This window comes from Rhinolophus sinicus, chromosome 6, assembly GCF_057876585.1.
Source record: "Rhinolophus sinicus isolate RSI-liver-muscle chromosome 6, RSI-T2T, whole genome shotgun sequence".
In the NCBI taxonomy this organism is placed as follows: domain Eukaryota; kingdom Metazoa; phylum Chordata; class Mammalia; order Chiroptera; family Rhinolophidae; genus Rhinolophus; species Rhinolophus sinicus.
In genome coordinates, this window is record NC_142506.1 from 31,075,387 (window position 1) to 31,091,285 (window position 15,899).

The window sequence follows — 15,899 nt, forward strand, 5'->3', positions numbered from 1 at the left end:
AGGTGACACGCATCCACCCTCGGCCTTTGGGGGCTTTCTGGGCCAAGGGCCCTGGCGGCCCCGTCGAGCCTCCCTCACCAGCCGGGCCTGGGGAAGGTCCCGGGAGGGACGCCCTGGTGAGACCGTAACCCACGCACCAGCGGAGAGCACCTGGGGGAGTAAATGACGGCGCCGAGGCTTACACTGCGTTTTCAGAAACCCGGATTTGGGATGTTTCCTCAGTTCTAAGATTAGCTGGAGAAAACAAGGATATTAAAATCCCCGTTATGTGGAAAGCTGAAGGAAATTCAAAATGATTTAGGCCTTTCAAAGGTTAGGTATAATCCCTGCAAAATATACTTTCGGTACCCTTCATATGTTAGCAGTCACCATTAGTTGGTTTCAATTAATTGTTCACCCTAAAGTTTTCTCTTTAAGAGGCATTTATTGGACATGAATTTTCAAGACAAACTGATTTTCGTGTTTGGAAGCCTACATAACTTTGACATCCAAGAGCTCAATATTTACTGATGGTAAGATTTTCCACTTTAACAAATGAGAGAGATTTGGTTTTCATATAGTTAAATAATAAGTATTTCATTCTCCGATTTGACAAGTGTTTTTAAATTTTAAAAAAATTTCTAAGAGCGCTGTAGAGATAAGTGTTCTCCACCCTTTATCAGGAGCTTAGTGTTAAAAACTGAATATCAAGGAGGCTTGTTTGATTCATCAGTGAACTGTTGAATCAATAAAAATTAAGTAAGCCAATGGGCATTCTGTAAATTTTGCATGAATAATTTAAAATAATAAAAAACTTAGTCTTGAAAAACCGAGTTTTATTTGAGACCGGTGGCTTGGGGTAGTAGAAATAGGAACATGATGACAGCAGAGAAGTTTGAGGCAACTTCAGATGGGTAGATGAACAGAAAAAAAAGTCAGAAGAAATTTTTTTTTGTATGTTTATAACAAGTAGCCTATGGTTTTAGGGGGAGAGGATGATATATCTGCATCCCACTTTGTTTTCTAACAATTTGCTTGTTTCCCAAAATCTAGCTCCGTGAGGCACCTAGTGGTGAAGTGGTAGAATAGTTATATTTGTTTTAACTTTTTAAAAGGATTTCTTGACCTGATTTTACCAAATGACGTGTGAAAATTTTTACTTCATAGAATGATTCTCTGGGAGAGGGAAACATTTGTGGGTGAAGGTGAATTTGAAAACACATATCTTATTAATTTAATATTTTGGAAACAAGTGTTTTAAAATACAATACAAATTATAGAAAGCAGAGTTTGATAGTCTTGGCCTGGTAAGCATGTACAGATGATAGCAGTGATTCTCATGATCTGTGGGGCTCTAGATCAGAATAAAACATGTGTGAGATTTACCAGAAAGGAAAAGAGGTTTAAAAGGTTGAAAAACACTTTAGATACTTTGCCCAGTAATAATGATCATTATACCATAAAGAAACTATTTCATTTTGTGGTTTGAGTAGCAATTTTTTTAAAAGCTCATGCATTCACATATTTAATATAACAGGCATAAATAAATTACTTTCCCATTACAGCCAACCAAAGTTCTTTTAATAGAGAAAAATCATATATTTGGTCTGGAGGAAAATCATATATTTTGATTTTCCTCCAGAAATATATGATTTTCCTCCAGACCAAATATATGATCTTTTAATAGAGAAAAATCATGTTTGGTCTGGAGAAAACTTTGAAAGAATGACAGTTGTCTTAGTGTCTTTGAATAATCTGGAGAAATATCAAAAACTATGATAACTTTCTTAGCTTCCTTTGAGTTAAGATGTAATTCAAGTTTCTAAAAAAAAGAGCTGTGATACTATTGAAAAAATTAAGTCTTTCCTGGTATCATCACAAATATGATTACTGAGTCACATTTCTTCTTTAAGTAATTTACTTGAATTCTTTATTTGAAATTTCAAGAATATTATAAAGGGTGGGTTTGCCACAAATAGTTGCCTGTTGTCTGTGAATTCAAACCTGCAACTGGACCTTATGTCTCAAAATATTTAGAAGGTGAGACATGAACGACTATAACATGCTGACTGTGAAATGGCCCTGTATCTATGGGACAGTGGGTTCGTTTTGGTTAGCTCAAGAAGATGTGTTAGTAATTTATCAATGAGCCAGAGTCTTAGCAAAGGTATAAGTGTGGGAATCAGACCTTGTGAATGGTCACTGAATTTCTGAGACAGGCCTCTATTATAAGTATGCATAACACTATCCTGAAGTTGTTTAGCCAACTTGCAGTTAAATCTGGTGGCAGCACTCATTTGACACATTTCCTAAAGACTTGTTTAAAAATTAGCAGATAGTTCTTTTTAAGCAGCTTTAGTTACATCCCAGAACTTTGAACTCTCCAACTGACTAGATATAGGCCAGCACAAATAAGCTAGAATATTGAAACTACTATTTTGTACTTTAGTGCTGTTAAAATCTTAAGGTAATAAAATCATCTAAAAATGATGCTACCAGATTTTTTTTCTCAAGTGTATTTCAAGAAAATATTTGTGCGTGGTGCTTAGACTAGTCTGAATATATATAAACTGAAAGTTTTTGTTTTTATGATGTCAAAAAGTAGTTTTAAGTAAAATACACATGAGTATATTGTAGATTTGTTTTTTAAAGTAACTTTTTTATTGCCATAAAATTTATTATCTGTACTCATAACAATGTATTTTGGTGTAAGCTTGTGAGGCTACTCATTTCAAAGGAAGAGTAAAATTGGTTTTCACTTTGTAAAAACAGATTTTGAAGATGTCAGAAAGGCATTCAGATCATGCTCAAACTGGGGCAGGAAATGAGGTGGACTCGCCCACTGTCAATTTCAAGTACTCCAGCTTCAGAGATTTATGTTCTACATCTTCATTTCAAGATAGTGGCTACAGTGAGTTGTTAAAATCCTGCAGCTTTGATAATACAGATAAAGAATTTTTTGGAAAGGAAGAAAAAGGTCTGACATTAAACTATGAACATCCTGAAACTTCAAGTCTGGGCTTAACACATCCTTTAGAGTCCCCTACTCAAAAAAAGAGATTTGTCTTCCCTAGGAAGAAAAAGGATAAAACCCCAGAACTTTGCGAAACTCCTAAAGTTGGTGGAAAAAAATTTTTACTACGCAGAAGGCTGGACGTATCTTTTTCTCTTCTAAAGGGAGACTTTGAACCACAAAATAGTTCTCTAGAAAGTAGTGTAAGCCAAGCTCTCAACTTAGAAAAAAATATTCCAAGCAGTGCTTCAGGTTTTCCAAGGCAAAATAATTTTAGTGCTTTAGTTACTAACATTTTGACAACAGAAGAAGCAAGTTCCAGCAGTCAAAAATTGAGACTGAATTTTTCTCAACAGAAGACTTCTACAGTTGATGAGTCCAAAGATGACTGTAACCTGTTTGAAGTTGAATGTATATCTCCTATTCAGGGCAATAATTTTAAAGACTCTGTCACCCATGACTTTAGTGATAGCAGTCTATGTGTTAACGATGAGAATCCATATCCGGAACTTCTGGGCTCTCATAGTAGAACAAGGTGTGAAACAGATGAGGACATATTTGTGACCCCAATAAGTAACCTTGTAGCAAACATTAAATTTAAGGCGAGTCAAAGGCTTTCTTCTTCAACTGAAGTGAGAGGCAATATTTCAACACCCAAAGATAGTGGTTTTGACTCACTTTGCTTGGATAAATCAGAAGATTCCCTCTCTGACCAGGAGGGTTCTTTTCAAGAATTACTTCAGAGGCATAAGGGAACGCTCAAAGTGGGGTCAAAACGTCTTGGAAGGTTGAGAAGATTGTCCACCCTTCCAGAGCAAGGCTCACAGTCTGAGACAGAAGAGGAAGAGCCGATCACCCACTCTGATTCTGAAATAACACCAGCAGCTGCTTCAGACATCTCAGAGAGTCAGCCGAGCAGTGACAGTCAGAGTGGGGATTCGATTTTGATCTTTAAGAATTTGTCAAAGACCCCAGCCTTGCAATTAGTGCATGAGCTCTTTATGAAAAGTAAAAGGAAAAGATTCCAGCAGAACAGTACACATGCATTCTTGGAAGATGCGGACAGGGGGAAAATAGCTCTGCTGCAGTATGTACTTGCAGGACTAATTGGCAAGAAAATGGGCATAGAAAAACTGGACATCTTAACAGAATTAAAATATAGAAATTTAAAGCATATTCTAGCAATGGTTTTAGATTTCTTGACTGCAGAAAGCCTATGCAGGTAAGAAATATATTCTTTTTCTGAAGTAAAAGTGCCTTTTATCACTTTTTTAAAAAAGTTGGAAAGCTTTTCCCTGAGTAGTTTTCCTGCTTTTTGTTGTTTTGTTTTATTATTTCTATCTTTGATTGTCTTACAATTTATCAAAGGTGGTTTTGTGAACTCCCTGATAGAGCTTACTGGTATAGTTCCTTCCATTTTAAAGCCTTTAGAAGCAACAATATAGTCTTCTTGATAAAGTTCGTGTCAGTCATTTGGGAAGAGAGTTCCTAAAAGTTGAACTTTAAAATTTCAATATGACAAGCTTTATTCTACAGAAGTTATTTAATGATTTATTTAATAGTTCACATCCTGTTGTCAGATTGTAAACTATTGAAGTTACGACACTTGGTCAGAAATAATGTAAAGCATTATAGTAACTAAGAAATGACAACATAGAAAGGATCTCATTTAGTTATTTAAGTTTTAGAATTGAAGAACAATGGTTAGCTTTCATTTTAGGGTTTGGTCTTTCCAGAGACCAAGGGAATATGGATTATTTCATTCTAATTGCTAACAGAGCAGTGGAAATTAATTGCATTTGAGAATTTCAAGGAATTAGAAACTGAAGAATTTATGATCACAGAGATTTCAGTATACTGAGTGCTGCTACATAATTAAAGGGAAACTAAGTCAAACAGGACTATTGGGATGGGAGGTAGTGTTACAAAGACTAAAGTGAGACTGTTTACACAGGCAATTTTGGGGAGTCGCAGGACTATCAGAAGACAAGACCCTTGGAAATGCCATGACCAGGAAGGAGGGAAGACATGTGGAACAGGATTTCTGTGAACTGATGGTTTGGGGAGGACATACAGGAGAGTTAGTGAACCTCCTTTTTGATAGGAATATGTTGAGAGTTTGATTCATTGAGTCCTTGCTGTTTTTATGGCCACTACTTCTCTTAGAGCCCTTCTTCATGTTTCTGCCATGAATTAATTGGAAGCTCTTACAGAGAATTGTAGAATTTCATAGCTAGAAGTCTGAGATATCTAGTCCAGTCATGTATTTTGCAGATGAGGAAACTGAGCTCCAGAGAAGTTAAGTGACCAGCCAGCAGTCACGCAAGGAGATGAGAATAACTCTGGATCTACAATCGAGCCCTCTGATTTCTCATCCAATGTTTTCCTACAAACTCTTAAGGTTGAAAGTGTTTCTGAAAAGATTTGATTAGGAATGTATTTGGTCTAACAAGTAGGATAATAAACATATTAGTGCACCTATATTTTGTATACCTTTTAAAAATGTTCAAATGAGATAAATTATTCATTTAAAAGATTAAGAGATGGCTGACATGTAGGAATTTTATTTTTATATGCTAGAGTATATTTGGTTACAGACCAGTTAAAATAAGACTTGGGTGATACTTTTGGGTACTCATTTGTGGGAGTAGTCGATATTGAGTCACGCTTCAATAATTACCTCTCCTGCCCAGCCCTCCAAATTTATAGTGTGTGTACTGCAGAATGCATGTATAATGTTAGCAGTGTTTATTCTTGGTAATTTAAGGTTATAGTCAGTTTTAATAGCTGTGGCAAATACCCAATTATATAGTTCATTTCTTCGCTTTTAATGGGTGCCTTTCTGCCTATTCCTCTTCATCAATCTGATATAAGGTACGTGTAGTAGTTTAGGGAGAGGCAATGGCAAATGAAGTGGCCCCGGTAGCTGGAAGAATAGTAGTGTTGACATCTCAAGTATTACTGGGGTCCTCCATAACAAGCGACTTTTTTTTTCAACTGACTGTTTGGTCTTACTCCCTTTGATTTGTTAAATTAGAGTTATGAAAAACACCACATTAATAGTTGAAGGATTATCTTTAATAATTAGTATAGTCAAAGTTATTGATATTAAATAAGCAACCACTGGACATAAATTGTTTTTTCTTTAGCTGCTTCATTCTCATAAACTTTGGTTTATAAAATTGGAACTTTGTAGTGCTACCCATAATAATATTTATTGTTTGGTGCTTAGTACTTCCAAGGAAGGATTGATCATATGTTTGTGTAGTCAAAATGATAGATTTGTTAAATACATTAATAGGAGAAATTGATAAAAGCATCTTGTGCTATAGATGACAATCATTTGCTAAAGTCATATTCCAAATTTTCAATCTTAGTGTAACATTTAAAGTTAAATGCTCTTAATCAGTCTTCCCATGGACTCATGTTGGCTTTATGTGAAACTATGTTTTTCCCTTAAGCGTTTCTAAGGTAATAATCTATCAACATAATGCTGGTATATATTTAATATTTTAATAGGGTTTCTTTCACAAGATAAAACAATATGAAACAACAATATAGATCAAGTCATATTTTTAATGTAAATTTTTAGGTTTAAATTTACTGTCCAAAATCTTTTTAAAAAAGTTTTTCTTATTAATTGCCAAGTGCAGAAAATGTTAATCTTATGGAATATATACAACATAAGGACTGATCTTTTTGTTATAGTGTTTGGAAAGTGAGCAGAAATTGGCGTGAAATTATTGTTCAAGATAAAAAAGCAAATCGAAGGAGGAAATTTTATATCACACAACTGAAAACAGATTCTGAGGTAATGTATATAATACTTTCCTAAAATAGATCCTAAATTATAAATATCTAAGAATCCCATATTGCTGGACAACCTAATTTGGTTTTACTGCTAATTTCCAACCTTTTCCATTTAGCAAACGTTCACTTATAAACTCTTTACCTTTCCCAAACTATTTTCTTCTGGACTATCAGTGGAGTTGACTACCTAGCATCAAGAACATCTTCTTGGGTTTGTTGTTTAAGCATATGTGCTGTTAGCAGTATTTGAATAGTAGTGATAGGCTGAATCCATTCATAATTAGATATACTTATAGCATTTTCTATTCAGTCTTTTGAGTGGCTATTATGTGTCAGTTGCTTAGATTCCAATGATGAACATTTATGACATGGTCTCTGCTCTCTTGGAGCTCTTACCCTGTGGGTGATACAGGTGAACAGGTGATTACAATACAGGTGTGTTAGGGGAAGCCCAGAGTTAGTTCTACTGGAACGTTTAAAAGGAAAGTTGCAAGATCCATCTGTGTTGTCACAAATGGCAGTACTTCATCTTTTCTTATGCCTGAGTAATAGTCCATTGTATATTTGTACCACATCTTTATTCAATCATCTATTGAAGAACACTTTGGTTGTTTCCATGTCTTGGCCACTGTGAATAATGCTGCAATGAACATAGGGGTGCATAGATCTTGAGATTATCATGCTAAGTGAAATAAATCAGACAGAAAAAGTCAAGAACCATATGATTTCACTCATATATGGGATATAGAATTGAAAGCAATAGATGAACAAGACAAACAAACAAAAAATCAAACACAGACAACAGTTTAGTGGTTACTAGAGAGTAAAGGGGGAGGGAGTAGTAGAGGAGGGTAAAGGGGGGCCAAATATATGGTGATGGAAGGAGAACTGACTCTGGGTGGTGAACACACAATAAAATATATAGACGATGTATTGTAGAATTGTACACTTGAAACCTATATAATTTTACTAACCAATGTCACCCCAATAAATTTTATAAAAATTTAAAAATAAATAAATAAAGTAAAAAATAACTAAAGGGAGTTTTTGATACTTGGGAATCAAGAAGCTTCTCAGAAAAATTGCATCTCAGCTGAGGGGTGAATGATGAATTAGTAGTTAGCCAGGTGAAGAGAGGGGATAGTGTTTAGCAGAGGGAATAGCGAATATGAAGGCCTGGAGGTGTGTGAGCATGGCAGATCGGTACACGTAAAGCTTCATAAATGTGCACTCCCTTGAAGATGTGAGGTCCAGCTTTGAAGTTATAAGACAAGTCCTACAGAAGCTAATTAATTCTTCCTAGGGACGCTACTTGGTGTAATAGGCATCTGCTGACTCTGGCACCCATATTTATTGTATGTTCATCTTTTAGACCTTTCTCAGGCATAATACCAAAAGATACTCTGAGAGTTCACCCCCTTGTTCTTGTTCTAGTAAAAAGCATTTAATAACATAAGTAAATTTCTAATTTGATTAATAATTGAGATGAAGCATGGCATAAACAAATATGAACACCTAGATACAGATTGGTGGGTTTCTCATTACAGTGAAATATTAGGGCCTGCTGTTAACTAAAACTTTGACTATCTGTTTTACTTTGGGGAAAAGTTTTATCTTCTCACCTATGATTAGTTGCTTTATGACTTATTCACAGCTCCTGGCTACTTATGGCTACAGCTGCTGCCTCTGGGAGCTAAAAATGATGAAGATATTAATTGCCTTTCTAACATCTTTCTTAAGTGCTGCTCTACATGCTAAGGACAGACTTAAAAAACAATTTTTAAGCCATAACCTATTAATATTAAACTTTTAGCTCCGTGTACTCCTTATATCTTATAAGGAAGAAACCTGTTGTGTTTGGCAACCCTTCAGGTAATTCTATATAAAATATTTAATCTTCATAGCTTACCCACTACTTATTTTTTTATCTTGGTTTCTTAAAGGACTGTACTTTTTGTTTTCTTGTTTTGGTTTTCTTTTCAAATATTTTTCAAAGTAAAACATACATGGTTAAAATAATCAAATTGGACAATGAGGCTTATAACAAAACACCTTCTCCTGCCCTCTCCCTTCCTACTCTTGCTTCCTGTCCTATCAGGGCAATCACTTTAAAGTCTTTAGTTATAATAGTGAAGATATTAATTGCCTTCCTAACATATCTTTTTAGATATGGTCCTTCTGGTATTTATGTCCACATTTCTAAATAACATGGCTTTATTGCTATTTCTTGGCATTTTTCTGTGAAGGGATTGTTCTCTAACCTCTCACCATTACTACCACTCCCTAGCTACCCACCTCTCTGAATGCCTTTCTCCCTTTGTCCTATCTTGACTACACCATCATTTGGGAGCAAATATAACTACATCAACCACACTAATATAACTACACCATCATTTGGGAGCGAATCAGAATTAGATGCTGACTGTTGAGATTATTATGCTTTTTTGACAGCTGTAATATGTAGTGCATATGATTATACCTTTTTTCTTATATAACTTCCAGAATTAATAATTGCCCAGTTTCTTTCTTTTTTGCTTAGTGTTTCTCTATACAGAGCCCTGATTCATCTCCTCTTATCCACCAGAACTGGAAATCTCCTCTGTGTAAGTCCAAACAAATCATGTATTCTATCTGTTCCTTCTTTTCCTCAGAGACATCCTGCTGGTGCCCTTTGTTTGCCCTGTCATTCTAACATGGACTGGTTGCTTTCTACCTGAATTATCCTAATGTGTCATGAACCAAAACAAAGTTGTTAAATGGTTTTCCTCACAGTTGTATCACTGAAAACTCCTTAGTGTGAAAATTAGAATGCACAGACAGACCAGCTATGTTTAATAGGATTTCAATTTTATGTTTGCTTTGCAGCAGTGAGAATGAGCATTAAAATTGGAATACTGCACCTTTTCCATTGAATTTCTAAATTTACTGTATTCTTCACTGTTTTCTTATAATTATGGAAATGAACAATCATAAGGTGACTCCACTCTCACTTTTAAATGTTTTCTGGTAACATGTTGATGACTGTTTAAAAAATTTTGTGTGTTGACGAACATGTGCCTTAGTTAACTGCTTTGCCTTGTGTCATTCAGAGATAGTAGCACACACTTCAAGCTCCAGGAGAACAGGGGTTAGACTGTTTTATTCACTTGGCACCGTTAGGTGTTCTATAAATATTTCTTAAATGAATGAATGCTTCTTCTGTGGCTGAAATTTGCTTCAACTACATATCTCTATTTATTTTTTGGTACATGCACAATCACTGTGTTTACAACTGCATCAAAATCCATTGAAATTTTGTCTTCTGTGCTCTTGTGTGATGTGCTCGTGACCTACGCTGCAAATCATTTATACAAATATAATATAAAGAGTACTGAGTCCTTGAAAATGTAATATAAATGTACTGAGTCCTTGAAAATTTTCAACTACTTATTCTAATTTCTGAAAACCAATATTCATCCATTACACTTATTCATGTTGTTAAACTGTTAATCATGTAATTTTTCATGACCAGCTAACCTCATTTCCTATATTTATCCTACTATAATTTCTCATGTTTTAGGTCTCCCCATTGTTAGAAGCCAATTGTGGCTATGGTGGACTATCAAGGGAGAGGAAACACAATTATACTTGGACAAATGAGGAAACTCACCCGCAACACATTTAATTTTGATAATTGGTTAAGAATGCCAATTTAAAAAAAAACCACAACAACAAAAAACCCTTACTTTTGTTTTCACTACCAACTTTAACAAAGTAGAAGGCTGTAAGGATTACTCATTGAAAATATTTCTTGGCTGAACATTTGAGTGATGTGGAAATCCAGTTCAGATAAAAGTGATTTCCTTTTCTCCTTTTAAAATATCAAAGCTGTTAAAGCTTAAGGGTAATAAATGAATTAAGTATTTGCAAGTATTGCAAAAACCAGCCAAACAAATTGGGTGTCATGGTCTAACCAGGCTCATTACTCTTTTGACATATGGCTAAGGTAAGAAACCTTTAAAGAATTCCATGATATCCCATAGCAAACTTTAAAAAGGACTCACCTCTTCGTAGACCTTGGCTTAAAACGGGTTGGCAAACTCTGGTCTGAGGGACAAATCTTGTCTGTCACCTGTGTTTTTAAATTAAGTTTTATTGGAACTCAGCCCTCCCTGCTCTTTCATTTTCGTGTCTCTACAGCTGCTTTTGCTAAAATGGCAGTTGAGTAGCTGCAGCTATCTGGCTTGAGAAGTGTAAATGTGTACTATCTGGCTCTTTTCAGAAAAAGTCTGTCAACCCATGCCTTAAACAGAAAAATAACCAATCATGCAAACTTAAAGCTAACATTTGTTGTTTCAATTTTTAATATACGTATATTCCTTCGACTTTTAAATGTTAGATGAAAGAAAAAATTTTTCTAGAAAGAAATGGCTTAGGGAGAAAATTCTAGTGGTGTGAAACCAGTTCCAAATATTTAAATACATGTGCATCAGAAAGCTGTCCTGGAACTTTTGATATTATAGTACTGACCCCTCTTGTCTTTTACCACAGGGGGCTATTTTAAATGTTCAGGATGCTGCCACTCGGCTCCATGTTTTAAATCGATCAGCTTTAAGATCTGTACAAGCTCAGGCTAGGATACCAGGTTCTCAGAAAGAACAAGTTTCAACATTTTCTCCTTGGGGAGAAGTTTTGACACCTATAGCAAGCTCTTCAGTTACTCACTTACATAGTAAACAGGAAGAATATGTTAAGGTGAGTATTTATCGTAAGTTATTAGAAAGAAATATTTACAGAGTTTGAAATAAAGCGATTCTCGATATGAAACTGGAAGATTTAGTGTATATGCTTTTACTGCAGGTTGCCAAAACACTTTTTATTGATGAAGCATTAAAACCTTGCCCAAGGTGCCAATCCCCTGCTAAGTACCAGCCATATAAGAAAAGGGGACTGTGTAGCCGCAGAGCCTGTGGTTTTGACTTTTGTGTGTTATGTTTGTGTGCTTATCATGGGTCTGAAGAATGTAGTAGAGGAACAGCAAATCCAAGAAATAGAAAAGATGTTCTTCCAGGAAGTGCCCAGAGTAAGCGGAATTTAAAACGCCTCTAAAGAGACTTTAAATATAAAAGAAGCATTTCCCCACGCAACGTTTGGTCTGACTTAAAATTATGAATATTTTGAAAGCATGCAAATTTTCCCATTAATGACAGATGATGATTTATTTCCTATTTTGTATACATTATAATCTATGTCATTGTATGTTTTCTTTAAAGTGGTGAGTATTGAAAAACTTTTATTTTACTATGTCACTTTTATCCATTTTAATAATTTAGAGTTTTAAATAAAGAATTTTCAATGTTATCATATATATGTATTTAACTGTTTCATGTAAAATTTAAAAATTGTGCATTTCATCACTATGTGATGAAATGTACTTCAATCACTTTTAAAAAATAGTTTTCCAAATAATATTAAATTTTGAACTTGAGATTGATGGCCTTAATAGATTTGGAAAATGAGTATTTGAAATGAAATATAAATAAAATGTTTTTAGAAGTTCTACTGAATTTATAATCTTTCTCTTAATTTGGTGAGAGTCATATTTGGGAGACTTCTGGTTAAATAAAATTTACTTAATATTGATAAATAAGAAGACATAAAAAGTAAATTATTAGACGTATGTGGTTATTCACAATGGGAATCTTAGTCAATAAACTATATAAGTCATACAGTTCATGTAAGTACTTTTTAAAATTCCAGAAATATAGTCACTGATTTTTCATTTGTTTGTTCTAGCCTGGGTATCAATAGTCTGACCAATTTGGGCTGCTTGGAAAAGATAAGGATTTTTAAAATAAAATTTATTAAATTGTTTATAATGTACCTCTTTCCAAAAATGATTTGAAGTTGTGTGGTTCATTTATAGAAGAGCAGCAAGAAGGGTAAGTTCTGTTGAACAAATTACAAAACCCAGAGGAAAATTTGAAGATAGTTTCATAAATTCTTTGTGTCTGGGTAACTGATGTGTGTATATGTCTGTGTCCACACTATATACACAGATTTACAATGTAGCTTTTCTTATACATTTTTTTAATAAGACAGTTTTAAAGTGTGCATTAGATATGGATATATTTGGGAAAATCTGCCCTAATTTTTAATTTTGTAGTTTAACTCCCTAATTTTTTTTTATTAACTGCTAAATATTAAATTTTATCATGTCCTTTCTAATTCACAAATAATTTTTGGAGGTTAAATATAAATATTATGAATAAATTGTTAGTTATATTTAATATGTTATGTAGTCCATAAATTTTACATCACATTTTCTGATTTATTTGATTCTAACCAAGTTTAGTTCCCAATATCTATTTAATTTCCTGAGATATTTTCCACATCAGGATCAATATTAGGAACAACTAATGTTATTTAATTAAGACTGCACTTTTTTCCTCCATCAGAGACGTTTCTTTGTTTTTAGGAATTATTCCCAGTCTTGATTCTCTTAATTTATGAAATCAACTCTTTGATTTAATCCAAACTAGGTACTTATCTTTGACTTTTTTCCTCTGGCTCAGATCAAATCATATCTTCTTCTGTCATATGTATATTTTTGCTATTTTATGGTCTTGATTTCTACCTGGACTAAATGCCATTCCAGAAGTGACTTGTTATGTTTTAAAAGTCACAGATCCATGATATGTTTTTGAAAAATGAAATGCAAGATTGCTTATATGATTTTAAGTGTTTACATTTCTCAATATCTTATGAGTTTTTGTATTTTATTGCAGAATAATGGAAAAGGAAAAACAAGTGTTACTTTTACATCTTTACACGTGAAATTGTTAGTAGTGCAATGGAGGAATCTGGAGTCCTATTTCTAGTCCATTATGAGGCACTTTGTTATTGTCTTGTGTTTTGTAGTCACACTGCCCTCTCAATGTGATCACATTCATCGTCTTGTGGTTACCCAGTCTACTAAAATGTAATATTTCACATGGTGGTGATTCAGTAGATTTTTACAACATTTAGCTTTAGAAATCAATACTTTCCATGTGTTCCTTTTCACTTGTAGGTACTGTTAACAATGGAAGTTCAAATTTTTTGTATTTCTGATTTTAATTTAAATTTTAGTTTTATGATCAAGTAGTTATGAGTGAAATAGTATAAGGACTGAATGCCACATATTTTAATGATTTTATAATAAAACTTTGTGAGGAAAAAAATTAAAGTAAGAATTCAAAAAATAGGTTTTACATTTGTGATAGGGTCAAGAGGTAAATAAGTTAACTGGAAGAAAATCATACAGTATTAATGAACAATTGTATTAAACAAAGGCTCCAGCTGTCCAGAAAACAATCAACGTTATCCTAATTATTGTAAATTATTATGTGTTATCGTAACTGACAGGAGCACTTACTTTAGCTGTATGCTCCCAAGCATCCTGTCCTCCCTCTGTACGGCACTTAGTTCACTTTATTTAAATTGCTTGTTTAATTTTCTTTTCCCATAAGGTATAAACTGGGAAGACCTGGACTATATCATGTTTAACTTAAATACTATTGCATCCCTAGTACCTAACCTAGCCTAGTGCCAGGCAAGTAGAAAGTGCTCAATAAATATTTATTGAATGAGTAGATTGTTTTTTTAGTACTACTAGTAATTTCTATCAAAGTAAACCGTTATACTTCTATCCTAATAATTTGTTAATTTCTTAGTATTTGATTTCAGTGATTAATGCTTCATTAAACAAAAAAATGGGATCTAAATGATTTCTTAAATTGTTTTTAACATGTAATCGGTAGATTTGTTTGGCTTACGCATTCTTTTAGCTGATTTTTCTTGCAACTGGTTAGAGTGTAATGGAAGGAGTGCTAGGCTAGGAGTCAAAAAGCCTCAGTTGGTATCCTGAACTACTTACTAGGTGTGCTCATATGCAAGTCACTTATTGATTCTGAGCCTATTTCTTTTATCTATAAATAAGAGAAATTAAAAGAGATGATGTATTGTGAAATCACTTTTAAAACTCTAAGTGGTACAGCAATCTGTGTTAATACACATTTGGCTGCATGTGAATAGAATAAAATGAAATTGCATTTGTGAGGATAGAACATTATGCTGAATGAAACTATGAAGTCAGCCTCTAACTTGCTTGTAAAAAATGTCTGAATTCAACCAATCATGAATTGAGCACTTACTATATATATAGGCACTCTTCTAAATCCTTTATATGTGTTCATTTATTCTTCACAGCAACTCTATAAGGCAGTTATTTCTTTTATATATCAGAAAACCAAGAATCAGGTTAAATCTAAAATCACACAGACAGCATGTGACGGGGAGTCAGGATTCTAGCAGAGGTAGTCTGCCACTTGTACATGACAAAAGTCTTTGCAGAAGCCCTGTTGGTAAATTCAGTATGCATATAATTACCATGTCTGAAATGGAAAATTGTTTTGTCATTTAAGAAAAATCTATTGGTATATCAGGAAAAAAATCATTCTAATTTAGAACAATTCTGCCTGAATAGAGTAGTTCCTTAGCTCCTGCGTGGCTTAGAGAACTTCATCATTTGAAAAACTACATGAATTGCATGAATATTCTATTATCTGAGAGTTCAGTTCAAGAGAAAGGCCACTGCTCTAGTCCTAAAGTCTTTGTAATTTAAAGACAAGGCATTTTGAAAACAGGAATAAATATTACCATATTCCAGTAATTACTGCATTCTTACAGGTTTTGATTATTGGGTGAGATAAAATAATAAAAAGTTCACCAAACAGTTATTGATGGTCTATTCTGTGCTCCCAAGAAGATTCCAAAACAAGAGGGCTTTATTTTTGTATTTTGTTTCACTTCTTAATAAGGACATAAGGAAAAGAATGAGTGTTGTTTCTAGAGAAAACCAATGAATGCTTTACCTTCTACTGACTTAGGATTAAGAATCTCTCTGTATTTCCCCCTTAACAGCCTTGTTGGCTGATGGGCAGGAATATTCTTTCTATTTGACTTATACTTGTTTCCAGGAAGGACAGATATTTCCTATTTCTGACCCCTTTGTTTGGGGGGAAAAACTGGTGAGAAACTTGTGATATATAACACAAAGAGAAACAACACTTTAAGA

The 15,899-nt window shown here is 33.9% G+C and overlaps 1 protein-coding gene across 1 annotated transcript; it reads left to right on the forward strand.

Moving 5' to 3' along the window:
* The first annotated feature begins 2,469 nt into the window (after positions 1-2,469).
* Positions 2,470-12,875, forward strand: FBXO43 (F-box protein 43). Its single transcript, XM_074316712.2, is given in 6 exon segments — positions 2,470-4,214; positions 6,701-6,803; positions 9,342-9,360; positions 9,363-9,424; positions 11,333-11,536; positions 11,642-12,875. Coding segments are annotated over 6 exon segments (2,091 nt in total). The 5' UTR covers positions 2,470-2,760; the 3' UTR covers positions 11,891-12,875.
* Positions 12,876-15,899: the final 3,024 nt, after the last annotated feature.